The following is a 23,633-nucleotide window of genomic DNA, read 5'->3' as shown; positions in this document are numbered from 1 at the left end:
TTACCCTTGGCCGTCGATGCCATAAACGTAAACCACCTTGAAAACCACAATAGCCATCTTTATTCCTTGAGGGACCGGTTTGCCTCTCCTGTACCAAGACAGGAAATCGGGCCCGTTTCAGACAAGAATTGATAGTAGAAATATAATGGCTTTGGTTACGAACCTCCCAACTTTATTCTCTTTTAATCATCGTGATCGTGAAGGCTAGGTCTTCAGCGCAGCCAACATTTTTGGGCCGCTTATGCCACTAGCACAGCAAAAGAGGCAATGGCGGGTAATGCTGATAATCAATTGTGTACTTGCGATTGCAGAAAAACATATGAAGGTCGGGCACTTCCATGCGCAGCTAATTCTACATTTCTCAAACTAAATATGGATTCATCTTCTCTTTCTCGTGTTAGACCAACCAAGACGCCCGATGTTGCAGGGTTCTCAGCTCGTGGCTAAGTCAAGAAGTGCAGAACCATTACCGGACTAAGACACAGCTCATGGACTGCGAAAGAGAGTTAGAGAATCTCAAGACAGAGCTAGCTACCAAGGAAGAGGAAGTCATACCATTGACTTGCGAGAGGAATTCGCTGCTGGTAAGACCACCGATCCGTCAAGAGCTAACTCTGACTTTGGTAGGAATGCCATCGAAAGGAAAGTGGGAAAGGATCTTATTCGCACCCTAGCGGTGCAAAAAGTCACGAGGTTTTAAACACACCGCCCCCGGTGCAGGTGTGGATGGCCAGTTATTCGCTGGGTTTCATAACCTCCATAGCTATAACCCTATTTAACAAGCGTATGTAAGTGGCCGTAAAGGTATTTAAAAGTGAGCGCGTTTGATGGTTACATACAAATACCGGGCTTGGTCGACCAACCAATGCTGACCTTGGCTTCCATTATCTTCTATCCGAACCTAAAATCGATCAGGCACCTATATAAATCGAGTAGCTTCTGCTCTCTTTCGTTCCAACTCTGCCTTTTCAGTTCCCGTCCCAACTCCACACGCCAGAACCTGCTTCTCTCCATCTGAACTCTCACTCGCACTCTCACCATCACTCTCTCTACAATGGATCACAAGATCAAGACGATGAAGCCCGCGGCGAAAGCACTCATGAAGAAAGCCAGACCTACCAAGGCCACCAAGGCCACCAAGGCCGCCAAGATTACCAAGACTACCAAGACTACCAACCAACGCGATAACGCAACCCGCCCTCGCACAGATATGGTCCTCGCCATGAACGATCCATACATGCAGGAGATCATCGATGGGACCAAGACATATGAGTTCCGCAAATACAACATGGCGGGCGTTAAAAGAATCTGGTTCTATCGAACTTCACCTCACTCAGCCATCACACACGTTTGCGAGGTCGACGAAGCTGCCAACAGAAACCCCGGTGATGCTCCTCTCCCAGAAGATGGAGTCGGGAACAAGGAGTACAATGATCGGCACGCTGACTGGGATGGCTATGACTATGCCTACCGCATCAGGTCTGTGCATGAGATTGACAACGGAGGCATCACATGGGCCATGATGAGAGATGTCCACGGCTTTGAGATTGCCCCTCGGGGAAGAGTGATGCTACCACAGTCAATTGCCACTCAATATGAATGGGCGGCACAGACTAAAATCCGATGAGTTGGTTCGCTGATGATGTCGGCGATGGAAATTTCAGAATGACATAAATAACGACATATCATTAACAGGGTTCTAACTGTCAATAATCAGCCTAGATAAAGGCAGACGGTGTCGAGAAATATCATACGCGCATTTTATTTCCTTTTTACTGGGATCCTGGAGCTGTTGATCGTTGACACATTCTAACAGCTGCTTCCGCCAGACGTAAGCGACGAGTGAGATGTTAATCTGTTCCAGGGCACTCTGTCTGCTGGTTCCAGGGAATTTGTTTGCATAGGTCTCTTGTCGGTCGTTGCGGGCGGCTTGTGAGGTTTCCATCCTTGCCGTCATCTTATACAGTGAGTTCAACCTCGTAACGACTTTTGAAGGCCTAAAGTTAAACTTCTTGAAAGAATTCCGCACCACGTAGCGAGGAGAGAGAGGTTTCATCATCGGAAGAGCTTAACCAACTCTCATTGTTTTATTCTGGCGGTAGTTAGTGGCCGGAAGTAATCGAAGCGGTTGAGAATCATCTGGAACACCTCTACAAGCTGTTCCTCGAGATTTTAGGGTACCAGGATGAGCACATAGAGGAAATCACACGTAAATTCGAGCCCGTTATTCAACTACAAAATGCAAATTTCAGCGCCGAATGTGATTTTGCTTCCTCACTAACCGTTCTGCAAGCCTCCAAAGATGAATTGGTGGGCCTCATTCTCGCTAGTAAATCACTTACCACGCCCTTGGTCTTAAAGAGCCGTGTCGGGTTTTGCATGGAAAGGGAACCATTGGGTCGCACCTGTGAAGAGCCATGGTATGGATAGCTACTCTTGATGTTGCTCCGTCGCGGAGGAGACCCTTTAAGGCAGCATTCATCGCCGATGGAATCACCCTCCAACATGGTGGCAGCATCCGCAGTCAGTGACCTCTACGCCCTTGCCCATTGATAGGCATGTATTAGATCAGAGTGTCCGCTGTTGCTCTTATGGCTTTGTAGACAGTCTACCCGGCGATGACCTTCTTGGTCCACAGAGTGATGCCTTTTTCAACTAGTCAAGAACGACGTCTTCGTTCTCCTAGAGAGGGACTCTGAGAGGCTCATTCAGGCTCCTCATCGGTGCTATACACCTCTGGCCAGTTCCCAGCCGGCTCAAAGTGGACGCCCACGTCCAACATGAGCGCTTTCCGCTCACTGCCGATGAGCGGCATCCACTTATACCTTTCCGTCGGATGCCAACGCGAATAGATCTGCATCACTGGACGGATCTTGCCCGTTTGCATGTCTTCAAAGTCGAACGAAAGCAGACTCCCGTCGCGATCCGATCGCAACCTCACAAAGGGGCCTGCCACTATCCTCTTCCGATCGTCAAGTCTGTACTTGCGCAGACAATACGAACGAAATGCTGTAGACACAACCAAGCAGTTTTTCCACGTATCGTAGTCAACAAAGTCCAGAATCCGATCATACAACTCCAGCGGAAAAATCCCTGCCGATTTGGATGCTGCGCGGCGGCTAGCGGCGGTATCGAAGACATGGACGAGTGCCGCGAGTCCGGGGAACTCTCTTGATAGTTTTCGCGCCGTCCCCGTGCAGTTCGACTGCATGATACGCTCACCACGCTGAGTCTGGAACTGCCAATTCATCTCGGGCGTCATCACTGGTCGCTCGCGCGGGTGTGTGCTCAAACAATACTCTGGACGCAGAGGCGAGAGATAAATAGGAGCGCTGGCTTCAACGAATGGCTCCCCATCACCGCCAAAGGAGACCTCGGCAAAGGCTGCTTCAAAGAGCGATAGGATGACGATCTGAAAGTTGGTGTATCCCTGTTCGATGCCACGAGTCACAGCCTGAGTGAGGGCCTCGCCGTCAACCACCAGCACAAGGCTGACAAGCACGCCCTCGAGCCAATACATAGTCTCCGTGGGCGACACTCCTGGACTCTCGCCCGGTCGATGAGACATAGAGCCAAACTCTAGCAGCGGCGCGCTATCGCCAACCCACTTTTCGCCAAGCCATCCAGGTGACTCACCTCGAGCTTGAAGCTTAGTCTGAGCGGGAAAGGAATGGAATTTGGCCTGGCCAGACGCAATCGAGACAAGAGCAAAGGCCAGCTCGCGGAAAGGAAACGAGTCCGGGCTCCACTCCCTCCCGAACCTAACGATTTCGTCCTTGTATACAGCAAGCGTCCTGGCTAGAACGTGCGTGAGAAAGACTTCTTGTGCCTCCTGGATGTTCGTCCTCGGGGTTACCAAGCGGGATTTGTATCCGATTGCCCGGTTCGGCTCGGGAAGCTCCAAAGCTAGCGAGGCCATATGCTCTTCGGGGCAAAGGTCGGGGGAGATGGTGGGCTTGCCCAGATAGATGCTTTCTGAAATGGCGCGACGCCACAGGTCGTCCTGGCGCGGGATACTGTCCAGCTTGAAGTGTATGCTGTGGTTTATAGTGAAGACTTCATGGTCGAGATTGGTGATGTAAAAGCACTCGGCGTCCCAGTAGTGGCTGAGCCGCGGAAGCTCGGTAGGAAGCTCCGTGAATTCATTAAACTGCACACAGTCGTCGGGTTTTGAATCGTCACGAATCTCGTAGACATTTCTTTCGAGGTCGCGTTCCATGGCAGCATAGTGCGCTCGCATCGACTTGAGCCATGCTGCGAATCGTCAGCATAATGCAAGGCACGGATTGTTCTTCACGGCGTACCCTGGTAGCGCTTGGGGTGCGTAGGGACTCCGCTGACGATGCTGGCGCCGAGACCCTCGAAATAGCTGTCGTACTGGTGATAGCGAATGTAGTATCGCCCGCGGAAGCGCACTATCTCAAGGCCTCGGGTTCCCATTGCAATCTGCCGGAGGAATTCAACGCTCTTTCGGCGGCGGGGGGTCTGAGGAAACCGGCCTTGTCAACGAGGGGTTCGCCTGTGACTGCAACAAGGCCCGTGTTCTTTCGGAAATCTCACGGTTGCGTTGGTCTCGTTGTCGCGCGGGCAGCTGAAGTTGAAGTTTTGCTGGGAGGTGGAATCTTTTGTGTTCATGTGTGTGTGTGTGTGCGTGTGTGTGTGTGTGTGTGTGCGTGTGTGTGTGTGTGTGTGTGTGTGTGTGTGTGTGTGTGTGTGTTTCGTGTACGTTTGCGTGTGTGTTTGTGTGTGGTAAAGTTCTTGCCCATTCTTATTGTAGCACTCGACACGCATTTATTGCTGCATAAGCAAACTCTTCTGGTTTGTCCTTGCCATTCCCCACTTATCGCTCATCCTTCTATTGAACAATCGGAAGCCACGCTCGCTTCTGGGGTCTCTGAACGGCGAGACTATATCCAATCATCCAGATCAGTCATCGATGCTGCATCAATCAAGACCTCCACCGTAGCCGAGCTTTTTTAATGTCAAGCTATCGAAAGACGGTACACAAACCAGTGATCATTTGTGCCGCCTCGATCATTTTATCTGCAGTCTTTTCCACTCATGCATAACCCGACGGTCGTGAATTATCTCGTCGCGACAAAGGAGCCCAACCAGGATCTCCTTCGGACTCAAGAGCGTTCTGGTTGCGTTGTCGAAGGCAATTTAGAATTCGCTGGTCCAACCAGCCTCACTCAAGTTTACCCTGTCAGGTAGACTGATAGGGGAAAGTCAGCTTTGCATAGGACCGGATCCGTACCGTGGTTTCCTTTGAACCTAGATAGAGACCGTGATCCGTACCATGGATACCTTCGAACCTAGATGTACTTAACAACCTAGATCTTCGGATATCGACGGTATCATCGGATCAAGGGCATCTGGATCACACAGCATAAATAGCTAGCTTTCCTCCCTTCCTAGACCAAAAAGACAAGATCATCCATCATCCTTCGAGCTGTCTCAACCAATCCTCTGATTGTCTGATAGTTATGAGCCCGGGAGGCTTAATCGCCTCGAACTTCTACTGAAATTGCTGTCGCATCCGTAATCGTCAAGCCTTCGTCAAAAAACCCCTATGTACAACACCACCAGTTCGAACCCACATCAGCACACCGGCACACCGAACAATCAGGCGTGACAAAAAAAAAAGCAGCCAAAAATCGGACCTCGCCACACTACGCTATACGATCTAGAGCACCGTTACTATCAGATAGTCTCTATAATCGCCAATCCGGGGTGGTATATCAGACGGAGATATGGACCACAATAGCACTACCGGCAAGAGGAGTGATCATTCCCTTTTGCAGTAGCGGTTATTGCGACACACCCTGCCTCGAATCTTGTGAGATCTGTCTCGACGTTATTGCGGGAGATACGTGGCTTCATTCGATTCCATTCATGGACAAGCTTGACCTAGTTGGGTTGTGCGACAAGCACCCGATACGCTGACTGCACTAGCTGGTCTAGAAGCCATTATTGACTACGGTGTATGTCTCACCAAAATGAGTCCGTTCTCATCTCCCTCCAGGGCTGGAACGCAGGCAGGTACCTTCCCCAACTCAACAGCATAGACTTCTTATTAGATATCCAAAACGGCACGAATCCTCAATCAGTTGCTTTGCCACACGAACATACTCTGCAAGTCTTCCAGCAACATGCGTGACGATCCGAGAAGTATTTGCAATATTATTTGAGCTAGTATATGTATGGGACTGGCGCCAAAAGTTGCTTCTCCTCCCACCGGGCGACATTCAATGGTCTAATTTCCTCTTTCCTCTTTCCAAGTCATAAGGCATCCAATCAACTCCATCTTTGACCGCACTCGTCCAGCTCGAGGAATCAAGGGAGGGTACCATCCTCATGCAGGGAGCCTGTTGGTGAGCACCCGCAGAATGCATGTGTGCCGACGCGTGTGGTAAGCTGAAAGACGCAGTAGGCCTCTATTAATGTGGAGAATGTTTTAAAAATTGCTTCTCTCACACCGCTGGTTTGCCTTTTGTCCTCCTCCTGGAGTGTCTAAGTGAGCCCAATTTCCTAATGACAGGGCTGTCCCAGTTTGAGATGGTCATCCAACCAGCCTAGTTGTACTTTGGACGTAATGGCTTTTATGTCTAAATACTGGGAACATGAGATTTAAATACATCTAATTTACCAAGGGTTCAAGTAGACATGACTGTCTCATGACTTCTCGTCCTTGTGATCAGCTATGTCTCACCCATCTGCAGCTTGAATGTGAATGGGACACTCTAGGAATAGTAGCTGCTCGGTCTTATTTATCCCCACTATACGTACCGCCCTATCACATTTTATATTGGCAAAAATACCGGCAAGACATCAAGCCTTAGGCGCCAAAGGACATATTGTTCTCAATAATTCCTTTTGTTGCTGGGTGCAGGGTAGGAGTGTCTGAGGTTAGCCAACCGCATTGCCTCGGTTAATACTCCAATTACATGACGCTAAATACATCAGAGGTCTTTCTACTGCAACATAACTCGACAATGTCTACTCTACTCCCAACCCAGGTATGTATCTGACTCGGCGAACTTGGCTCTTGTCAAGCAGACCGATGGGCTCCCCGGGTCTAGGCCTAGGGCGTCTCGTTAGTGGGGTCTTGGCCCGAAACGATGTTTGGACAGTGCTGCGAAACACTGCAAGCAGGGCTAGCGAGGTTCTAAATTGCGGGGCGGGCATCCTCTGGGGACGGAAAATAGGCCCCCAGGAGCTGCCAATATTAGGGCTGATGCTCTCAAATTTCCATCCGGTCACTCCGCTAATTCGTCCATGCACAGTCCGCCCCATTAGGCGCGACGCGTCGATAGGTAGGCCCATCGCTAGCGTCCCGACCAATTGGGCCTACAGCACCTCTGGACCTAATAATCGCCGATAGAACATCTTTTTGGGAAAACCTCCCCTCACTCACCTGCATTCCTCATCGTCACCTAGTTTCACAGCGTCCATCCCTGGCCACCGCTGCCAGCAGTATCGCTCGCCCGCCATGCTGACGCTGGACCGGCTCCCGAACGAGGTCCTCCACAACATCGCCTCCCTGCTGCACAAGAAATACGACCTCGCCGCTCTGTCGCGGACGAGCCGGCACTGCTACAACATCGCCAGTCCCATCCTCTGGAAGCGCGAGGCCAAGTCCGACCGCCCTGGCGCCCTGCACTGGGCCGTCGAGCATGGCGACCTCAACGTCTTCAACCGAGCCCTCGAAGCAGGCGTCGCTCCCAACCGAATGGCCTACGCCCACAAGCCAAAGTCACGCATCGATGCGAGACACAAGTGGTGGAACTACCACAGCTCCTACTACGACGACCCTGAGTGGCGGATGGACGACGACGACGACTCGGTAGACCTCGACCCCTCCTACGTCAGCCACGACCACTGCAACTGTTTCGAGGGCGGTTGCGATGACGGAATATTCAACGACTGCTCCTGGGAGCCCATCCATGTTGCAGCTAGCAAGGGGAGGATTGATATGATTGAGATTCTTCTGGAGAAGGGGGCCAGTGTCGATGCCTTCTCATGGGGTCTCTGTCTGTGCCGGCCCCATCTACCAATAGAAGCGTTTAGTGACTCGAGAGCCGTCGAAGATGAGGAACTTGAGGATCTACACGGTGGGGGATGGACTCCTCTCCATGTTGCCATCTGCCATGGCCAAGTGGAGGCCGCCAAGTACCTGGTGAAGCGTGGCGCTTCCAACGTGATTTACCAGGGCATCGACTTTGAGTTGGATGTCACCGGGTTCGATGATGAAGTTAACCCGGATGCTAGCATGTTCCGCCTCACAGCGATGCATCATGCGGCCAAGCACAACCAAGTGGAGTTGCTTCAGTTCCTGAAGGACGCAAAAATCCAAGCCTATGTGGACGCCGAAGGGCCGTTCATGGGAACCCCTCTGTTCCAAGCAATCTGGTACGGCCATTGGGATACCGTTGTTCCTTGGCTGCTCAAGAACGGGGCCGATATCGACGCACGTCTCATCGAGACACGGTTGACGCCCTTGATGATGGCCTGCTTCTCGCGCCGCTTCGATGATGCTTCCAGACTCATCGATCTCGGCGCAAGTGTCAGCACAATGTCTATTCACCAGTTCAGCATTCTTCATCTGATACTCGGGCCAGGCCAACTGCGATTTGATGAGTATGGAGAAGCACAAGAGCCGGAGAGGGCGAAAAGCACGGTATCGGAGGCAGAGATTATCACCAAGTTTATTGCCCATGGCTTCCCTGTGAATGCTCGGGAAGCACTACTTGGCCTGACGCCGTTGATGGTTGCAGGTTCCAGTTGTAACCTTGCGGCCATGAAGGCGCTCATTGACGGCGGAGCAGACGTCAACGCCCTCGACCATGATGGCCTCAACGCTTTGGCTCGAATAGGAGAGGCTGCCGAAGGCGGGGCCATCTCCGGGTTGTATGAGGCCGGAAATATGTTGCTTGACGCGGGTGCCGTGATCAAGGATTCTATGGAGGATCTCACCCCTCTCAACGTCATTTGCTCTCGACGTTGCGAGACGTATGCGAGCCGTGACTGGGAGGAACAACACGCCAAGCTGGCCAAGCTCTTAATCGAACGGGGAGCAGACCCGAACGAGAAGGGCATCTCAAAAAGCCCCCCATTTACAGAGGCCGTGATACACAGCAACTTTACCCTTGCGCGAGCAATTCTTGACAGCGGAGGTCGCCCTGAGCCTAATGACATTGAGGAACTGCTGAGCAAGTCTGCTAAGGACATGTACGACGATGGTAAGACGGAGTTTATTGTGAGCTTGGACTTTGCAAAATACGACATGACTGGTCCCTCGGATGCTTTCTTGGTACGCCTTATCCAGACGGCGTTGAACGAGCAACTGTGGACAAGAGCGGCGGACCTGATCAAGGTAGTACCGACGCCCAAAGAAATGCGCAAGGGACTTGTCCATCGATGCCTCTTGAACGGTTCCCTTACGGGAGACGACCCTTCTACACTGGTGCAGACGCTCCTGGACCTTGGTGAGAGCCCCAACGAGCTCTGGGACGACGAGCCACCCATATACTACAGTCTCAAGTCCGGTTATTGCTGGCGATCGACACCTGTCCTGGTCAATGCCGGGGCCGATATCAACATGCCCACCAAAGCCATGCCTGACGGGGCTTTCATGTACTCGATCAACCAAGGATATCAGTCCCAGTCACTGCAAATGTTGGCAAAGCACCCCGATGTACTCTGCGACCGGCCTGAGAGACTACACCGGGAATGCTGGGCTTCTGTGATCCGATGGGACCATGGCATGCACCCTCAAAGCAGAAGACAGATAGATGCAGGTGAACCAGATGTCCCGTACCTTTACTGGAACATTGCGCACCATCTCTTGGGTGCGGGTCTCCGGACGGACGTGACACTAGCGGATGGGCGTGAGGTCAGGGGCATCGTGGAGCAAGCAGTACCAACGGATTACACCCTAGGTTTGGTGGAGCAGAAGGTGTTGGAGAAGTTCGACATCCCGTACGAGGAGCCGGTGTATCCTTCGGATAACGAGGATAGCTCTTACGACGAAGATGAGGAAGACGAGTACGGTGTCCTCGGCGAACTATTGTCCGACGACGGGGACGAATCCGATGGTCTTGATGACTATGATTCTCAGCTCGACGGAGACGAGGACTACGATGAGGATGATGAAGAGGATGATGAAGAGGATGGCCACATGCCCATGCCTCCTATGCCAGTGTTATTTGGGTTTTACATGTGAAAACCATGTTGTGAGAAGCGGTGCGGTTTTTTTATGTTTGGGATACCCAGCTAGCTGGTAGGCACGCGGGACACAATGGATCACTAGGGGCGCTATTTGGGTGATAGATGAAGGCATCTAGGAATAGTGCTTGGGAAGGACGGTTTCGTCCCGATGGACTGGTACACGGGAACGAGATCTATGATGATGTTGGGCATCAGGTATGCCGCTCAATCGGATGTATGCATGAGCTAGTGTGGATCTCTAGGATGGACCTTGTCGTTGCGATATCAGACAAGGACAGCTGGAGAAAAAAGGTGGAGAGAAGAGAGGGTGAAAGACAGATATGGCTCATCAAAGAGGAGGAGACATGATTAATCTAGTCCATACATGTGTGCCCGCGTCATGGGGCTTGACTCTTGTTATTATTATTCATAGGCAAAGGCTACAGCAGTAAATTCACTCAGGCAGATGCGAGGATGTGTTTCAACCGGGGAATTCACGGCGTTGCGGGAAGGCATATCAACAACCTTGAGAGCTGTAAGAGCTACGGGTAGCCGTCCGTCCGATGACGCCCAAATGCGGAGCCAGGAGGCGGCGGCGGCGGCATCAGCACGGCGGCATCTGAGGCCAGCGCCAACGTATCCGTAAATACATGGCCTCGGAGATTGAGATGCGACGACTGCGCGCCCCCCGCACACGGGGTAATCGGCCGCCTAGCTTTGCCGGTCGTTCCTGGGGGCGAGCATTCGCTGATACAGGACGAGAAACGCCCGGCGCGACGCCGAATAGCGAACGGCGCGGGCGGGCAATGGGATGATTTGTGACCCGTCGTCGGCGAGCGGCCTGCGCGACTCGGCTGATAGTGCGGGTTTATTGTTCGGGCCCCGGACAGCTGGTGTTGAGGGGCTGCTGGGGAGCGAGGCGTCTTTATGAGCTAATCTGTACGACCGTGCAAGCAGGCAAGGATGAGCTGTGATACATGTGTGTGTGGCATGGATGCAGCATCCTCAAGTAGAGCCGGGTAACGTAACGACGCAGCACCGCGTCGCCGTGGTGCCAATTGCCTCAATCGACGGCGCTGTACCGTCCGCCTCCTCACATGGCCCCCCTCACGCCGTGCCATGCTTGCTGAGCCGCGGGCATATCTCTGCGCTGCGTCAATCAGTCTGGGCTGCGCAGGGGGTGAGCGGCCGTGTGGAGGGCAGCAGGCAGGCTGTTACGCAACTGTTCCGGCGGCTCTACGGCGGCGCTCCCATGGCACGACAGCTCAGTCGAGAGGCCCGTCCCGTACGTCCCATGGCGACGGATACCGGGTTTCGGAATCGACTAGCACGAACGCGAGTGGAATTGGCTCCGGTCTCCATCCGGATGCTGTTAACTGTGAATGGGATCTGCAGCCGGGGAGTTTCACAGGGCGAGAAGTAGGAGGTTGGAATAAGACGCCGTCGGAGAACAATGTCCAGGCCGCCCAGCACCCACCTTACAGGGGCCACAGAGGGGTTGCCGCCCCCCCAGCAGCGATGCAACCGCCCGCAGCCACAGCGCTGAGAGGGCTGCGTCCCCCTGGGCAAACCTACCCTAGACGGTGCGAGACAGCCATCCTGGGGGCATCATGTCCGGCGAGTGTGAGCCACGAACGGCCAATTGCCTCGGCGCGTCGCAGCGTGAAGCTTGCCTGGCGCCATGGATCTGGGAATAGCATTTTACAGCCCATTTGCAGCGATTTGCCCACACTACCACCCCCCGCTTTCCCAGGTGCCCCCCCTCCTTCAACCGCTCAAACCCCACCCGCAAGCAACCATGACAGAGTGCGATTCCGAACGCCGAGATATGCCCTTTCCAGCATGGGGCTGGGCCATTTGGCCATCCTTCCTGATGCGGCAAGCCCCCTCGAACGGGTTGGAACTGGTTTCGCCGGCGAGCAATTGCTCGAAGGAGGAGCCCCTTCTATCTGTGCTCTCTGGCGCGGGCGGGTAGTTCGGCGCGTGGGCGTTGCACGCTGGCTGCTTGGGGAAGCTCGGGGTTGGATTCCGCTGATGCTCCGCGCCCCAGTATTCACACTTCTCCCCAGCGAGACAAGAACACGCAATGGCACGATGACAGTGAGAGGGGGCCGGCGAGAAGCCCCTTCGCGTGCCTGACCCGAGCTTGGCCTGGTCCGGTTTCTTGCGCGCCTGGGTCCCAGTTTCCTCCCTCGCTGGGCCGGTCCCCATTCGTACCGCCGCGGGGGCGTTGCGGGCTTCGCTCATCAGATGCCGACATGTTCGGGGTTCACGGGATTGAGCGAGATTGGACGCGTTTTCTGTGTCGCTCGGGGACGAAAGGGTTGGTTGGTTGGCTGGGCGAGCGGCGGCAGATCCAACTAATCCGTTCGGCCTGGGCGGAGTCGAAAGCGGGTGTCACGACGACGATGCGCGTGGTGATGGATGGCTGTGTGTGCAGCCCGCGGCTTGAAGCATAAATATGAGGGTGCGGCACTCGAATTGAGGATTTGCTTTCTCTCGCTCCCATCTTCATTCTCATCTCTCATCTCTCATCTTCCTCCCTTTTTCTTAATACCCCCCCATTAACCACTTATAACCGCCATCATGGTATGTCTCTCTCCCTCCCCTCTTCCCCGCTCTTGGATGCCATCATCCTCGACATCAAACCGGACCATATTGCTCACAACCACCACAGGTCAAGGTTCTTCTCGTCCTCTACGACGGCGGTCAGCACGCTCTTGACGTACGTGATTCATTTCTCTGTCTCTCCATCTCTCTCGTCTTGTTCTTTTCTTTCCATTCCTTTGATTGCCCTGTCGTCGTCGTCTTCTTCCTCTTCCCCCACACCCTCCGCGCGCCGATCCCCAAACGCGGGGAAAGGCATGCACTCGAGCAGCATCCAACCATCAGCCACCTCCAGCCCAAAGCAACCCTGGGCTTCTCGTGCATGATGCCGGGCAAATAATGCGACACTGCAAGACCGCAATCGACGCTTACAGCCGGCCGGCCCACTCCCCTCACTCCCTCGCTCCCTCACTTACACGGATGCAACACCACGCACATGGACCAAAACGGCAACTAACATGGCTTCCACGCATAGGTTCCCGAGCTTCTCGGAACCACCGAGAACGAGCTCGGCATCCGCAAGTGGCTCGAGGACCAGGGCCACACCCTGGTTACCACCTCCGACAAGGACCGTGAGGGCTCCAAGTTCGACGAGGAGCTCGTCGACGCCGAGATCATCATCACCACCCCGTACGTGCTCTCCTACTGCCAATCCTCTATCTATCTACCACCCAGCACTAACATCCCCTCCAGCTTCCACCCCGGATACCTGACCGCCGAGCGCCTCGCCAAGGCCAAGAAGCTCAAGATTGCCATCACGGCCGGCATCGGCTCCGACCACGTCGACCTCAACGCCGCCAACAAGACCAACGGCGGCATCACCGTCGCCGAGGTCACCGGCTCCAACGTCGTCTCCGTCGCCGAGCACGTCCTGATGACCATCCTGGTCCTCATCCGCAACTTCGTGCCCGCCCACGAGCAGATTGAGCGCGGCGACTGGGACGTCGCCGGCGCCGCCAAGCAGGAGTACGACCTCGAGGGCAAGGTCGTCGGCACCGTCGCCGTCGGCCGCATCGGCGAGCGCGTCCTCCGCCGCCTCAAGCCCTTCGACTGCAAGGAGCTCCTCTACTACGATTACCAGCCCCTGAGCCCCGAGAAGGAGGCCGAGATTGGCTGCCGCCGCGTCGACACCCTCGAGGAGCTCCTCGCCCAGTGCGACATTGTCACCATCAACTGCCCCCTCCACGAGAAGACCAAGGGCCTCTTCAACGCCGACCTCATCTCCAAGATGAAGAAGGGCTCGTACCTCGTCAACACCGCCCGCGGCGCCATCGTCGTCAAGGAGGACGTCGCCGCCGCCCTCAAGTCCGGCCACCTCGCCGGCTACGGTGGTGATGTCTGGTTCCCCCAGCCCGCCCCCGGCGACCACGTCCTGCGCACCGCCAAGAACCCCTTCGGCGGAGGCAACGCCATGGTCCCTCACATGTCCGGCACCTCGCTCGACGCCCAGAAGCGCTACGCCGACGGCACCAAGGCCATCCTCACCAGCTACCTCAGCGGCAAGTTCGACTACCGCCCCGAGGACCTCATCGTCCACGGCGGCGACTACGCCACCAAGGCCTACGGCCAGCGCAAGTAAGTGCCCGCGATACAGGGGAATCGTGCGCAGCGACCGCCGCCGGAGAACTAGTACCTGCATATGACGGGTGGAGGATCCAGAGATCCTATATTGGCCTGGCCTTGAGACCCGCGTGGTCGGGAATGGATGCATGACGACGCCACTGGAACAGATAGATGGCTTGTACCAACTCCCACTGCGACAGACGCAGGAAAGAATAGCGTCGCAGAAATGAGAGAATAAAAACGTTAAATTAATCATACAACCGGTCCCAGATCTGCCTTGTGAATGTTGGACGATGTGGTATTCCTTTCCCTTTGCTTTACTTGTTTCTGTTAATCACCTTGTCCTTGAGATTGATGCTTGAGTCTGATGCATACTTAAAGTCTGATGAATGCTTGCATTCTCATGTCCTGCAGCGCTGTATTTTCTAATTAATTACTGGGTATACACTAGTGCCACTAATACTGAATTCTCTTAGTCCATTGGCATCTCACTCATCATCGCTGATCCCAATCATGACTCTATCCAACACGCCTGTCGTGAGTACATATTCGTCCGCCTCGTTGTAAGTATGCTAGGTGGAGGCTACTTCCAGAATTGCCACCACTTCTTGCCGCTGCTCGGCTGCCTTCTGGTCACCACGTCGTCCCGGCCGTGAATGCGCCAGAAGTACACAGGAATGCCGGCGACGACAAAGATGACGACCGTGATGGTCTGCAACGGCTGCGCGAAGACGGCACGGCTCAGCAGGAACAGGCTCACGCAGCAGAAGATGATGGGCGTCGTGAGCCACGTCTTGTACGGGCGCTCGAGCTCCGGCTCGCGCACGCGCAGGACGATGAGGCCGAGCACGGTGATGAAGTAAAACGTATACCCCGCGACGCCGTAAAAGGTGACGAGCGTGCTGAACTCGCCCACCACGCAGTACGCCGCGGTGAGCACGCTGTTGAGGATCAAGGCGTACACGGGCGTGTAGAACAGTCCAGTGTCCTCGTCGCCAAACATCCGGCGCATCTTCTTGCTGAGCCAGCTGCGTTGCCGCTGGGTGGATAGACCGTGGTCTTCGTCGTTGCCGACGCCAAGGGTGCCGAAAACGGAGGGAATGTACCCTTCCTTGCCAGCGGCGTAGGCGAGGCGGCTTGACGTAAAGGTGGACGAGTTGAGCGCGCCGAAACAGCTTGCGCTGACGATCAGCGCGAGAATTAGAGAGCCTGCCGATCCAAACACCTTCGAGCCAAACATGACGGCCACGGTATTGGAACCGTTCATTGACTCCATGGGGAGGACGAGGAAGTAGGCCACATTCGCTAGCACATAGCTCAAAATGACCAGTGGCATCGCCGTATGGATCACCCGCGGCAGGTCTCGAGATGGGTTTCGAAATTCGCCCACCACGTAGTTTGTCTACAAGGACAATGATTAGCTTCTCTCATGCCACAAAGATCAGTGATTTCACTTACGTTGTCCCATCCATCATACGCCCACAGGCCCGCATAAAGTGCCAGTGCCCAAGCAGACATGTCCGTGGACGTATTCGCGAACCAGTCGTGTGTCTTCCATTCGTCATTGGCCTTGCCCTTCCAAGTTTTGCCCGTAATAGCCACCACAACACCAGTAACCGTAACACCTATCAATGCGACAAACTTCATAAACATGAGCATATCATTCACGCGGGTCCCGACCCGCGTAGAAACACAATTCAGAAACGTCACTATCGCGACGCCCACGAGAGCCACCGCCTTGGTGATCCAGGGGTTGACCGTCTCGGCGTCGGGGCCAATGAAGGCCCGCACCAGGTACTCGCCCATGATGATGGCGATGATGGCGGCGCTGCCGGGCTTGAGCACAAGCATGGCTACCCAGGTGAAGAGGAATCCCGATAGCTCGCCAAACGTCTTGGCCAGGTACACCTGCGCACCGCCATTTAGGGGAATAGCGCCGCCGAGTTCGGCGTAGGATGCGGCGCCCGTCCAGGCGAGGATGCCCGCGATGACCCAGACGATCAGGGATGCGCCAGGGGACCCGATCTTGGAGCTCACCTGGCCCGGCGAGGAAAAGATACCGGAACCGATGATCAACCCGACTATTAGCGACAACCCGTTGAGGTATGTCAGCGTCTTGTGCTTCTCAAGCGATCCACCCCCCAACCCGCCGTTCGGTCGCGCCGCCGAAGTAGGCGCTCCAATGGGTGCGTATCCGCCACCACCCGCCGTCGAGCTCAGCGGGAACAAGTTGGCCGAAAAGTCGAACGCCGACGACACCGAGTACGACCGGCCGAGCCGTCCCGCCGGGTTCGCGCTGTTCAGGGGATCATCCAGTTCGAGGGACAGCCGCCGCGACGACGAGATGCTTGGCCGCGAGGACACTTCGGTTATGGCGTCTTCGTTTAGCTGGCTTGAGCTGGCCAGGGATGCAAGCTCAAGGGAGTCCCGCGTGTGCGGCGCCAGCCCGTAGGGTGCCATTGCGACGATGTGCTAGTTCTCCCTTCGTGGCGACCTGTGGTCCTCAATCGACCGTCCGCAGTGTTCCAATGAGGCGACGTAGGATCTATCAGCGACAGCCCATCGCGGTCGGTCGAGACTTCTAGGCTCAGGGAAGGCGGCCGAGTCGATCTCGAAGCCAAGGGTCGTTACAGGAGGTTGGTCGATGGAGTTGGAATGCTGCCTGCGCTGCGGTAATTGATCGGGAGTGCGTCGTGATGAATCGTGCGGTACTGGTTAAGACAGTCGATCTTCCGTGCGAAGGCTTTACTGAAACTCTGGTATTAAAACCTGGGCAAAGTCCAAGGTTGAAAGGACACAAGATAGGAGACTCAAACCGCCAGCGATGGATGGTCTGGGTCCGACGTTACGGCGATCCGCTATTGAGCATCGAAAACGGTTTAACCCCACGTCATTGGCCGGAGCAGCGCCACATGCTTAGGTAATACTGTGGCGCTGCCCCTCCCTACTTCGACCTCAGCGCATGAGCAGGCAACCAACTTCCAGCATCAACATCATGGCTTCCGACGAATATAGCGTCGTCGGGGGCGGCGGCGCCCTCAAGCTAAAGGGAGCCAAGGTGCACAAGAAGAAGAAGAAGCGTGACAAGTCCGACCTCGAGAAGAACATCGGGAAAGAAGTGGCCAAGAAGGGCAACGCTGCCGAAGACAAGGCCAAAGACAAGGCCAAAGACAAGGCCGACGAGGAGGACGAAGACGACCGACCCGTGGTGCAAAAGACTGAGTCGGAGAAGCGACACGAGGAAATCAAACGGAAGCGGGTAAGTCGACTATTTGTCCCAGCGCGCCATCCGTCAGCCACTAACCACGTATCTTGCAGCTCCTTCAGCTGGCAGAATCCTCCGGCTCCCGACCTGAACTGCTCAAGACGCACAAGGAGCGAGTGGAGGAACTCAACACCTACCTCTCCAGGCTGAGCGAGCATCACGACATGCCTCGCATTGGACCTGGCTAAGGACATGTATTGGTCACTGGCATCTGAAGGATAGGGGTAGAATCACATGTGAATGGGAGTTTAGGGCGTTTGGATATACCCTCGATTTTCGCAATAAAATGCCATGGCATCACCAATCTTTCGTCACCGCCTTGAACCGCTAGTCGGTGTGATGTAGGGTTGTCCTGCAACTTAGAACAACCAGAATCGGACTGTGCATTGGCCTGCTGCCATTGATCCTCGCTGACATTCCTGCAAGCCCTCGTGTTGTTATGGGGCAATCGGGCTTGCTCGTCGGCATGGTGGCTGTGTGGACAAGAAAATCACCAATCACGTCCAAAAATAAGACCTCGAATATGACAAAAACGCCAAACGTCTTTTACTGCTTGGCTTCCTTTCTACATCCGTTCGTATCGGCAAGTGTGGTATGCGCCATGGCTATGATTCCCAGTCCCCACTCCACCAAAGACACAGCCGTTTTATGGGTGGCCGTCCTTGTCTAGATCCTTGTCCATTCTGCCTGAGCGTCTGAGTTCGCTCCCCCCGTCTATTATTATTTCCCATTTTTCCAAACCCTGGAATGTTTCCGTAAAGAGAGAACCGTCAAATTCGTTAAAATAGAGCCCGATGTTATAAAACTCGCTCGCAAAATCCCAGCCGGGTATGCTATGCCGCGCGCACATGGATAAAGATGGATGCTCTGATGTTGTTGCTGCTCATAGGAGCAGGAGACCGCCAAACATCATGCTGATGACAGCAGAGAGGACGCCGGAAATGGAGGACGAAGAAGCCGCATTCTGCAGACTGGCATCGCTGGCGGAGGTGGACTGGGAGTTGGGGACAACTTGGACCCAGGATGTCGAAGTGAGAGTGGTGATACCGCCGTTCTCCATGGTCGCGGTGAAGGTCTTCTTCACAGCGCTAGAGGTGGTTCTCGTACCGGTGGTGATGGTCTTCTCCTTGGTTGAATCCGACGTGGTGGATGAAGCCTGATCAGCTGTATAATTTGTTAGCAAATCGCGTTCATGATAATAATTCGACATGCACGCAGCGAAACAGTCTCATGGCAAAATCCAGGTACGAGCCGCACTCGCAGGCTTAGAACAAGTCGGTGGTATCGAAAAATGGCAACGGGCTCCGGGATTCGGGGTTCATGTGCTCGGCTCCGGGATGAGCTTGAACAGCAGGGTCCCCACATACCAGAGGTACTGGCTGTCTCAGTCGATTCCGGGGACTCGGATGAGGATAGTCTATCACTGGTACTGAAGGAGGACTCGGATGAAGAAAGACTATCACCAGAACTAGAGGAGCCCGTCGAGGACGGAAAAGAGGCAGAAGAGGTATCCGGCGGAGACGTACTGATAGAAGAGGAGATGGAGGCTGTTTCACTAGGAGAGGAGGAAGAGGTTTCGGAAGGTTCCGCTTCCGAAGTGGACGTACCGGAGTCAGTGGTGGATTCGGCCTGGCTGCTGGATTGAGATTCGGCGGTGGTCTCAGCGGATGTGCTGGAGGGAGCGTTGCTGGTGGTGGCCTCGGAAGAACGTTGCTCAGTAGACGAGGGAGTATCCTCGCTAGAGGTAGAGGCTTCCTGGCTGGTAGTTTCCTGGGCCGCGGTGCTGCTAGGTTGGTCTGTGTTTGTGTTAGAGGGTTCATCGGACCCCGAAGCCGCGGATGGAGGCTCACTCGTGTCGCTGGTCTGGCTGGCCTGGGCAATGGTTTCCGAAGACTGGTCGGTTGTGCTGGCGTCGGTAGGGCCGGCCGTAGGCTCCGTGACAACGGTTGAAGACTCTCCCGAGCCGGTGTTGGAGGAAGCACCTGGGGTGAGGTTGTCCTGTCGTCTCGCCAGCCGGGCCATGGAGTCAGACAGGTTGGGCTTGTGGCTGTGGATAGCGTCCTTGACACTGATGTCTCCGTTCACGGCATGGCGGAGATGGCCAGGGCAGACGCCATGTCCAAGGGAAACCAGACCAACACCGACGAGACAGACAACTGCCAAGGCAATGAGAGCCCGTCGTGCGCATGAGATAGTCCGGGTGCCATCACGGGAATTGGTGAGCTCCGAGTCCTGGAATTGGGCCTCCTTCGTCAACATCCTCTCCTCTCCATGTGTGCTCAGTAGTCCAGCCTCCATGTTGTAGTCGTGCTTGGTATCGGAGGAGGCCATCTTGAGTGAGAGGAGGGATGAGGCGAGTTTTGTAGTCTGTGGCAACGGCAGAGGCAAAGTGTAACCCGACGCTAGGGCGATCTCAAGACGGCGCTGTACCAAGACAGATATGCAGGAGTGTCGTCTCTAGTCTTGCAATTGCATGCGTGAGGCGAAAGTGGACGGGTGTATATTTTTGGGCGTCCGGGACGATCAATGACTGGCTGCGGAGAGAGGGTAGCGGTTGATGCTAGGATGGTAGGGTGAAGATCGGAGCCGTGACTGGACCAGAAGAAAACTGGAGGAGGAGGAGGGGGAGATATCTCTTTATCGATGATGGCAAGATGTCGTGGGCCGTGGGGTGCGGAGTCTTCTTGGGCTGGTGTGTCTGGCGTGTGCCAAGAGAGAGGTGACAAACCGGGGGCAGGACAGGGCCGTGGGATTAGTGAGGACAGGGACTGACAGGGACTGGGACGGACAGGGACTGGGACGAATTGAGGGGGCTCTGACGACGGGGATGCAGCAAAAGGAACAAAAGAGAGGGAAGAGACGGGAAACGGAGAGACGGAAAACGGATAGCGCAGAAGGGCCCCGGCCAAGATGGTAACACGAAACGAACCGGCGGAGGCAGCTGCAACAAGGTGCAGATAGAAAACAGGCCAACAATCCGAGCTAGTCGGGAACAGGAGCTCCGCTGATGTGTGGACGTCTGGACGAGCTTGGGAGAGAGCGAGGGCTGAGGCTGAGAGTGGCCGTAAGAATAGAGCGCACACCTGGTGAGAGTTTATTCTGGACTACCGGTGCGATACGGACAGTTCAAAGCCTGGCCTTGTTGCTTTTTGGGCTCGCGCGGGTGTTGGGAGGGACAACCGCAGGCATTCTTAACCAAAGCCACCCCGGCCGCCACCAAAAAAAGAAGCAATCCGCTTTTTTCTTGCACTCTGTCTCTCGATGCCTCCTCCACCACCCTGCCAACCCATGGCCAGGGCGAGGCGGATGGGGGCACCCGGAAAGGGGACCTGGCGCAGGCCTGGCCGGGGGGGGAGGGGCGGTGGTGTCCGCCCAGATGCACCGCGGCGCGGGTTCTCGGGGGGGAACATTAGCTGAGGTTGGGCGTGCCGGGGGTGTTTTTTAGGCGCTGGGCGCTGAGCAAGCAAACCAAGTGGTCCGGCCTAGCCAACAACGCACGTTAGGCGAGTCGCGCACCTTGGAGGCTGCCTCCCAGGCGCTGGCTGTGGTCTGCCCAGGCGCTGCGACTCCCTCACGCAGGCCGCTTCAGGTCTGTATCGGGCTCGACGGTGGACGCTGGCACATCGCAGACCGCCGCCGCTGCCCCGCTGCCTCTCTGACAAAGCGCTTTTCCGAGCTTCGGCATCAACAGTCATCCCTTACATAGTGCACGACGACGGCAGAGTAAACACACAAGCAGGGGATAATATTTTTATTTTCTCCTCCAGTTCTTTGCCTCCCTGCCCTCCAAAAGCCATCGGGTTCCTGCTCTGCTCCGTACTGCGTACAAACTCCGCACGCGGATGCCGCACTCGCTCCACTGGCGCCTCGTCAGCCAGCACCGGGCTGCTGGCGTGGAGCCTGGGCCCGGTTCGCTCAGTGACGGACGCGCTGGGGCTGAGTGATGTCACTGCGGGTGTGTGAGTGTGAGCGAGCCTAAAAAGTCGCCAAAACACCACTCACTTGCACAAAGACACCGCTCGTATTCCGGCGTCGAGGCTTTTTTTTTTTACTGCCTCCGTCTTCTCCATCCCCGGATCTGCTCCCAGCCTGTCAGCGCCGCCCTCACCGTCTTCCGTATCCAGAACTCCGTAAGATACGTACTTGTTCTTTTCCTGTTGAGAATACGAGAGAATCGGCTTAACCGTCAAACCACCCGCGTCCAAGTCGTAAGCGAGTAAGCGATCGGGCCCGACCCATTGGTCCCAGTCCGCCTGAGCTTCACGATGCCCCCGTTTCTTGTCCCCTGACCCCTGCCTACTCTTTTGCCCCCCTGCTGTCCGTCTTCCTTGGCAAAGTTGACCTTCCACGGCCGGCCGGCCACCTTGTGGCTGCTTGCTTGCTTGTCAACCACCCCCTGGTCCCTGGCCCTGGCCTTGCTGATTGTCGACGGGATGCGCAGCAGCAGCATCACTCCAGTGAGCTCCACGGCGTAAGCAGCCCGGGACGGAAGGACACGCGCTGCTGCATGGGATGTCCCAGCCCGCCATAAGCACGCAGCATCAACACGGCAGTGACCAACGAGAAGCTCGCTACGTGGAGCTCTTGCAGCTGTGGTCGCCGTCTAGACCTCAGCTCTCAGCTCTAGATAAGCTGCGGGGGAGCCATCTCCGACTTTGTGTCTCTGGACGTCTGAACTCCGACACATATAATGTACAGCAGATAATATAGCATGTCATTGCCAACATTTGCTCCAGCCCCCCTGTTCGAACGCTGACGACAATGCCGGGGAGGTGCGTCTGAGTCGAGGACTCTCCATGGACAGCATCCGTATCCCAACCGTCAAGATTGTGACCGACCGTCCGGCCGTGCGATCAGTTCATGGCCCCATACCAAGAGGCTCCGCCCGGAGAGCCCGTATTGCTAGCTTCGGCTGCCAAGAATACCATGGATGGAGAAACCGGATCTGGCGGCTCAACAACTAGCGATCGGGCCTGGGCAACGACCCTAAAAGACTCCCGTTTTAGTTCTCTATCGTATCCACGATGATCCATCACATCCCGCATCGTGCACCTTCTACTGTACGAAGTAAACATCGTCACCATCGTCACGAGACTCGGCACGGCGAATCTCGGGCTGCACACCTCTTTCGTGTCTTGGAGAAGAAGCTCGGAGGTGTGTCGCCTTGGGAGGCTGGGGGACTTGGGTCTTCCTAAAATGGACTTTGGTGCGACGCGGAGATATTTTCCAGTCCAATGGATGGACGTCTGACATGTATTGTTGCGACTGCCGAACGCCATCCGTGTCCCAGAACTCCAGCCACCACGTTGGACTGTATGGTGTGTATGGGTGTGTTGTCGTGATCAGAGCTTTCGCGGGGGAGCCCAGCTGAAAGCGAGTGGCTTTTCTCGCCAGCCAGCCAGAGTTAGCAACCGCCAACCTTTGGAAACCCCAAACACGCCACCAACATTGACCGGGGACTTGGCGCCCGATCGGAGCTTTTGAAAATAGAGTCGGGACGGGGCACGCCCATAGTCTGATTTCTGGCACCGGTCTCGCGTAGACGCCGTAGTCCGCGCGAGTCACAACAATTCGTGATCTGAACCGTATCCTCCCTCGTTCACGGTGTGGAGGTGGTGTGCGCGTATGCTTCGTATCTCTCCCGAGGCCCCTCCCTACGACGTTGAGCTTCGAAGCTTCCATGATCGACCAGTGGTGGCATTTTTCTCCCACAGGCCTCAAGGTTGGCGGTCTCCATACTCCAGTTATTCTTTGGGGTTCATGGGCCTTCGGTTACAGGGCCAACATGTAAGCCCTGAAGAGCTGGAATCAGTCGGGCTGGATACTCGGTCGGCCAGACTTGGCTGACGTGTCTGACGTGTCACTGGCACCGCAATTGAGGTCGGCTTGCAGCTCTGCAGATGCACCCCTCCAAGATGGCAGCATGCAGCCATCGGCCGTGGCAACCCACGAGATGCCCCGGTACTTGCAAGACGATGCGTACGATGTG

General features: G+C 55.4%; 8 protein-coding genes across 8 annotated transcripts; 5 read left to right on the top strand and 3 right to left on the bottom strand.

Moving 5' to 3' along the window:
* Window positions 1-1,222: 1,222 nt before the first annotated feature.
* Window positions 1,223-1,627, top strand: BGZ61DRAFT_344166 (uncharacterized protein; the record flags this gene model as incomplete). The annotated part of the gene is made up of 1 exon (XM_046239671.1): window positions 1,223-1,627. The coding sequence occupies one exon, from the start codon at window positions 1,223-1,225 to the stop codon at window positions 1,625-1,627; it is 405 nt and encodes a 134-aa protein (XP_046108476.1).
* Window positions 1,628-2,704: 1,077 nt separating this feature from the next.
* On the bottom strand, window positions 2,705-4,440 carry BGZ61DRAFT_528946 (uncharacterized protein; the record flags this gene model as incomplete). Its single annotated transcript, XM_046253335.1, has 2 exons — window positions 2,705-4,254; window positions 4,305-4,440. 2 exons carry the CDS (start codon window positions 4,438-4,440, stop codon window positions 2,705-2,707), a joined length of 1,686 nt encoding a protein of 561 aa, XP_046108475.1.
* A 3,052-nt stretch (window positions 4,441-7,492) lies between these two features.
* Window positions 7,493-10,225, top strand: BGZ61DRAFT_474344 (ankyrin repeat-containing domain protein; the record flags this gene model as incomplete). Its single annotated transcript, XM_046248567.1, has 1 exon — window positions 7,493-10,225. The coding sequence occupies one exon, from the start codon at window positions 7,493-7,495 to the stop codon at window positions 10,223-10,225; it is 2,733 nt and encodes a 910-aa protein (XP_046108474.1).
* A 1,103-nt stretch (window positions 10,226-11,328) lies between these two features.
* Window positions 11,329-12,348, top strand: BGZ61DRAFT_474343 (uncharacterized protein; the record flags this gene model as incomplete). The annotated part of the gene is made up of 1 exon (XM_046248566.1): window positions 11,329-12,348. One exon carries the CDS (start codon window positions 11,329-11,331, stop codon window positions 12,346-12,348), a length of 1,020 nt encoding a protein of 339 aa, XP_046108473.1.
* A 366-nt stretch (window positions 12,349-12,714) lies between these two features.
* Window positions 12,715-14,684, top strand: BGZ61DRAFT_164541 (D-isomer specific 2-hydroxyacid dehydrogenase). Its single transcript, XM_046237501.1, has 4 exons — window positions 12,715-12,798; window positions 12,887-12,934; window positions 13,292-13,446; window positions 13,510-14,684. Exons 1-4 carry the CDS (start codon window positions 12,796-12,798, stop codon window positions 14,393-14,395), a joined length of 1,092 nt encoding a protein of 363 aa, XP_046108472.1. The 5' UTR covers window positions 12,715-12,795; the 3' UTR covers window positions 14,396-14,684.
* Window positions 14,685-14,962: 278 nt separating this feature from the next.
* Window positions 14,963-16,839, bottom strand: BGZ61DRAFT_345334 (amino acid permease-domain-containing protein; the record flags this gene model as incomplete). The annotated part of the gene is made up of 2 exons (XM_046239779.1): window positions 14,963-15,781; window positions 15,838-16,839. The coding sequence occupies 2 exons, from the start codon at window positions 16,837-16,839 to the stop codon at window positions 14,963-14,965; spliced, it is 1,821 nt and encodes a 606-aa protein (XP_046108471.1).
* Window positions 16,840-17,374: 535 nt separating this feature from the next.
* BGZ61DRAFT_474340 (uncharacterized protein) lies at window positions 17,375-17,832 on the top strand (the record flags this gene model as incomplete). Its single annotated transcript, XM_046248565.1, has 2 exons — window positions 17,375-17,638; window positions 17,698-17,832. 2 exons carry the CDS (start codon window positions 17,375-17,377, stop codon window positions 17,830-17,832), a joined length of 399 nt encoding a protein of 132 aa, XP_046108470.1.
* Window positions 17,833-18,420: 588 nt separating this feature from the next.
* On the bottom strand, window positions 18,421-20,313 carry BGZ61DRAFT_164576 (uncharacterized protein). Its single transcript, XM_046237502.1, has 2 exons — window positions 19,171-20,313; window positions 18,421-18,808 (listed from the first exon to the last, which is right to left on the bottom strand). The coding sequence occupies exons 1-2, from the start codon at window positions 19,973-19,975 to the stop codon at window positions 18,528-18,530; spliced, it is 1,086 nt and encodes a 361-aa protein (XP_046108469.1). The 5' UTR covers window positions 19,976-20,313; the 3' UTR covers window positions 18,421-18,527.
* Between the last annotated feature and the right edge of the window lie 3,320 nt (window positions 20,314-23,633).

This window comes from Ilyonectria robusta (genome assembly GCF_021365365.1).
Source record: "Ilyonectria robusta strain PMI_751 chromosome Unknown BGZ61scaffold_4, whole genome shotgun sequence".
NCBI lineage: Eukaryota > Fungi > Ascomycota > Sordariomycetes > Hypocreales > Nectriaceae > Ilyonectria > Ilyonectria robusta.
This window is presented reverse-complemented; position numbering and strand designations above follow the sequence as displayed.

Coding starts and splice junctions, on each gene's coding strand:
- BGZ61DRAFT_164541 (XM_046237501.1), top strand. Junction 12,935..13,291: donor GCGGTCAGCACGCTCTTGAC/GTACGTGATTCA, acceptor TTCCACGCATAG/GTTCCCGAGCTTCTCGGAAC. Junction 13,447..13,509: donor GAGATCATCATCACCACCCC/GTACGTGCTCTC, acceptor CATCCCCTCCAG/CTTCCACCCCGGATACCTGA.
- BGZ61DRAFT_164576 (XM_046237502.1), bottom strand. CDS start 19,975: ATGGCCTCCTCCGATACCAAGCACGACTACAACATGGAGGCTGGACTA. Junction 18,809..19,170: donor CTCCATCTCCTCTTCTATCA/GTACGTCTCCGC, acceptor CAAATTATACAG/CTGATCAGGCTTCATCCACC.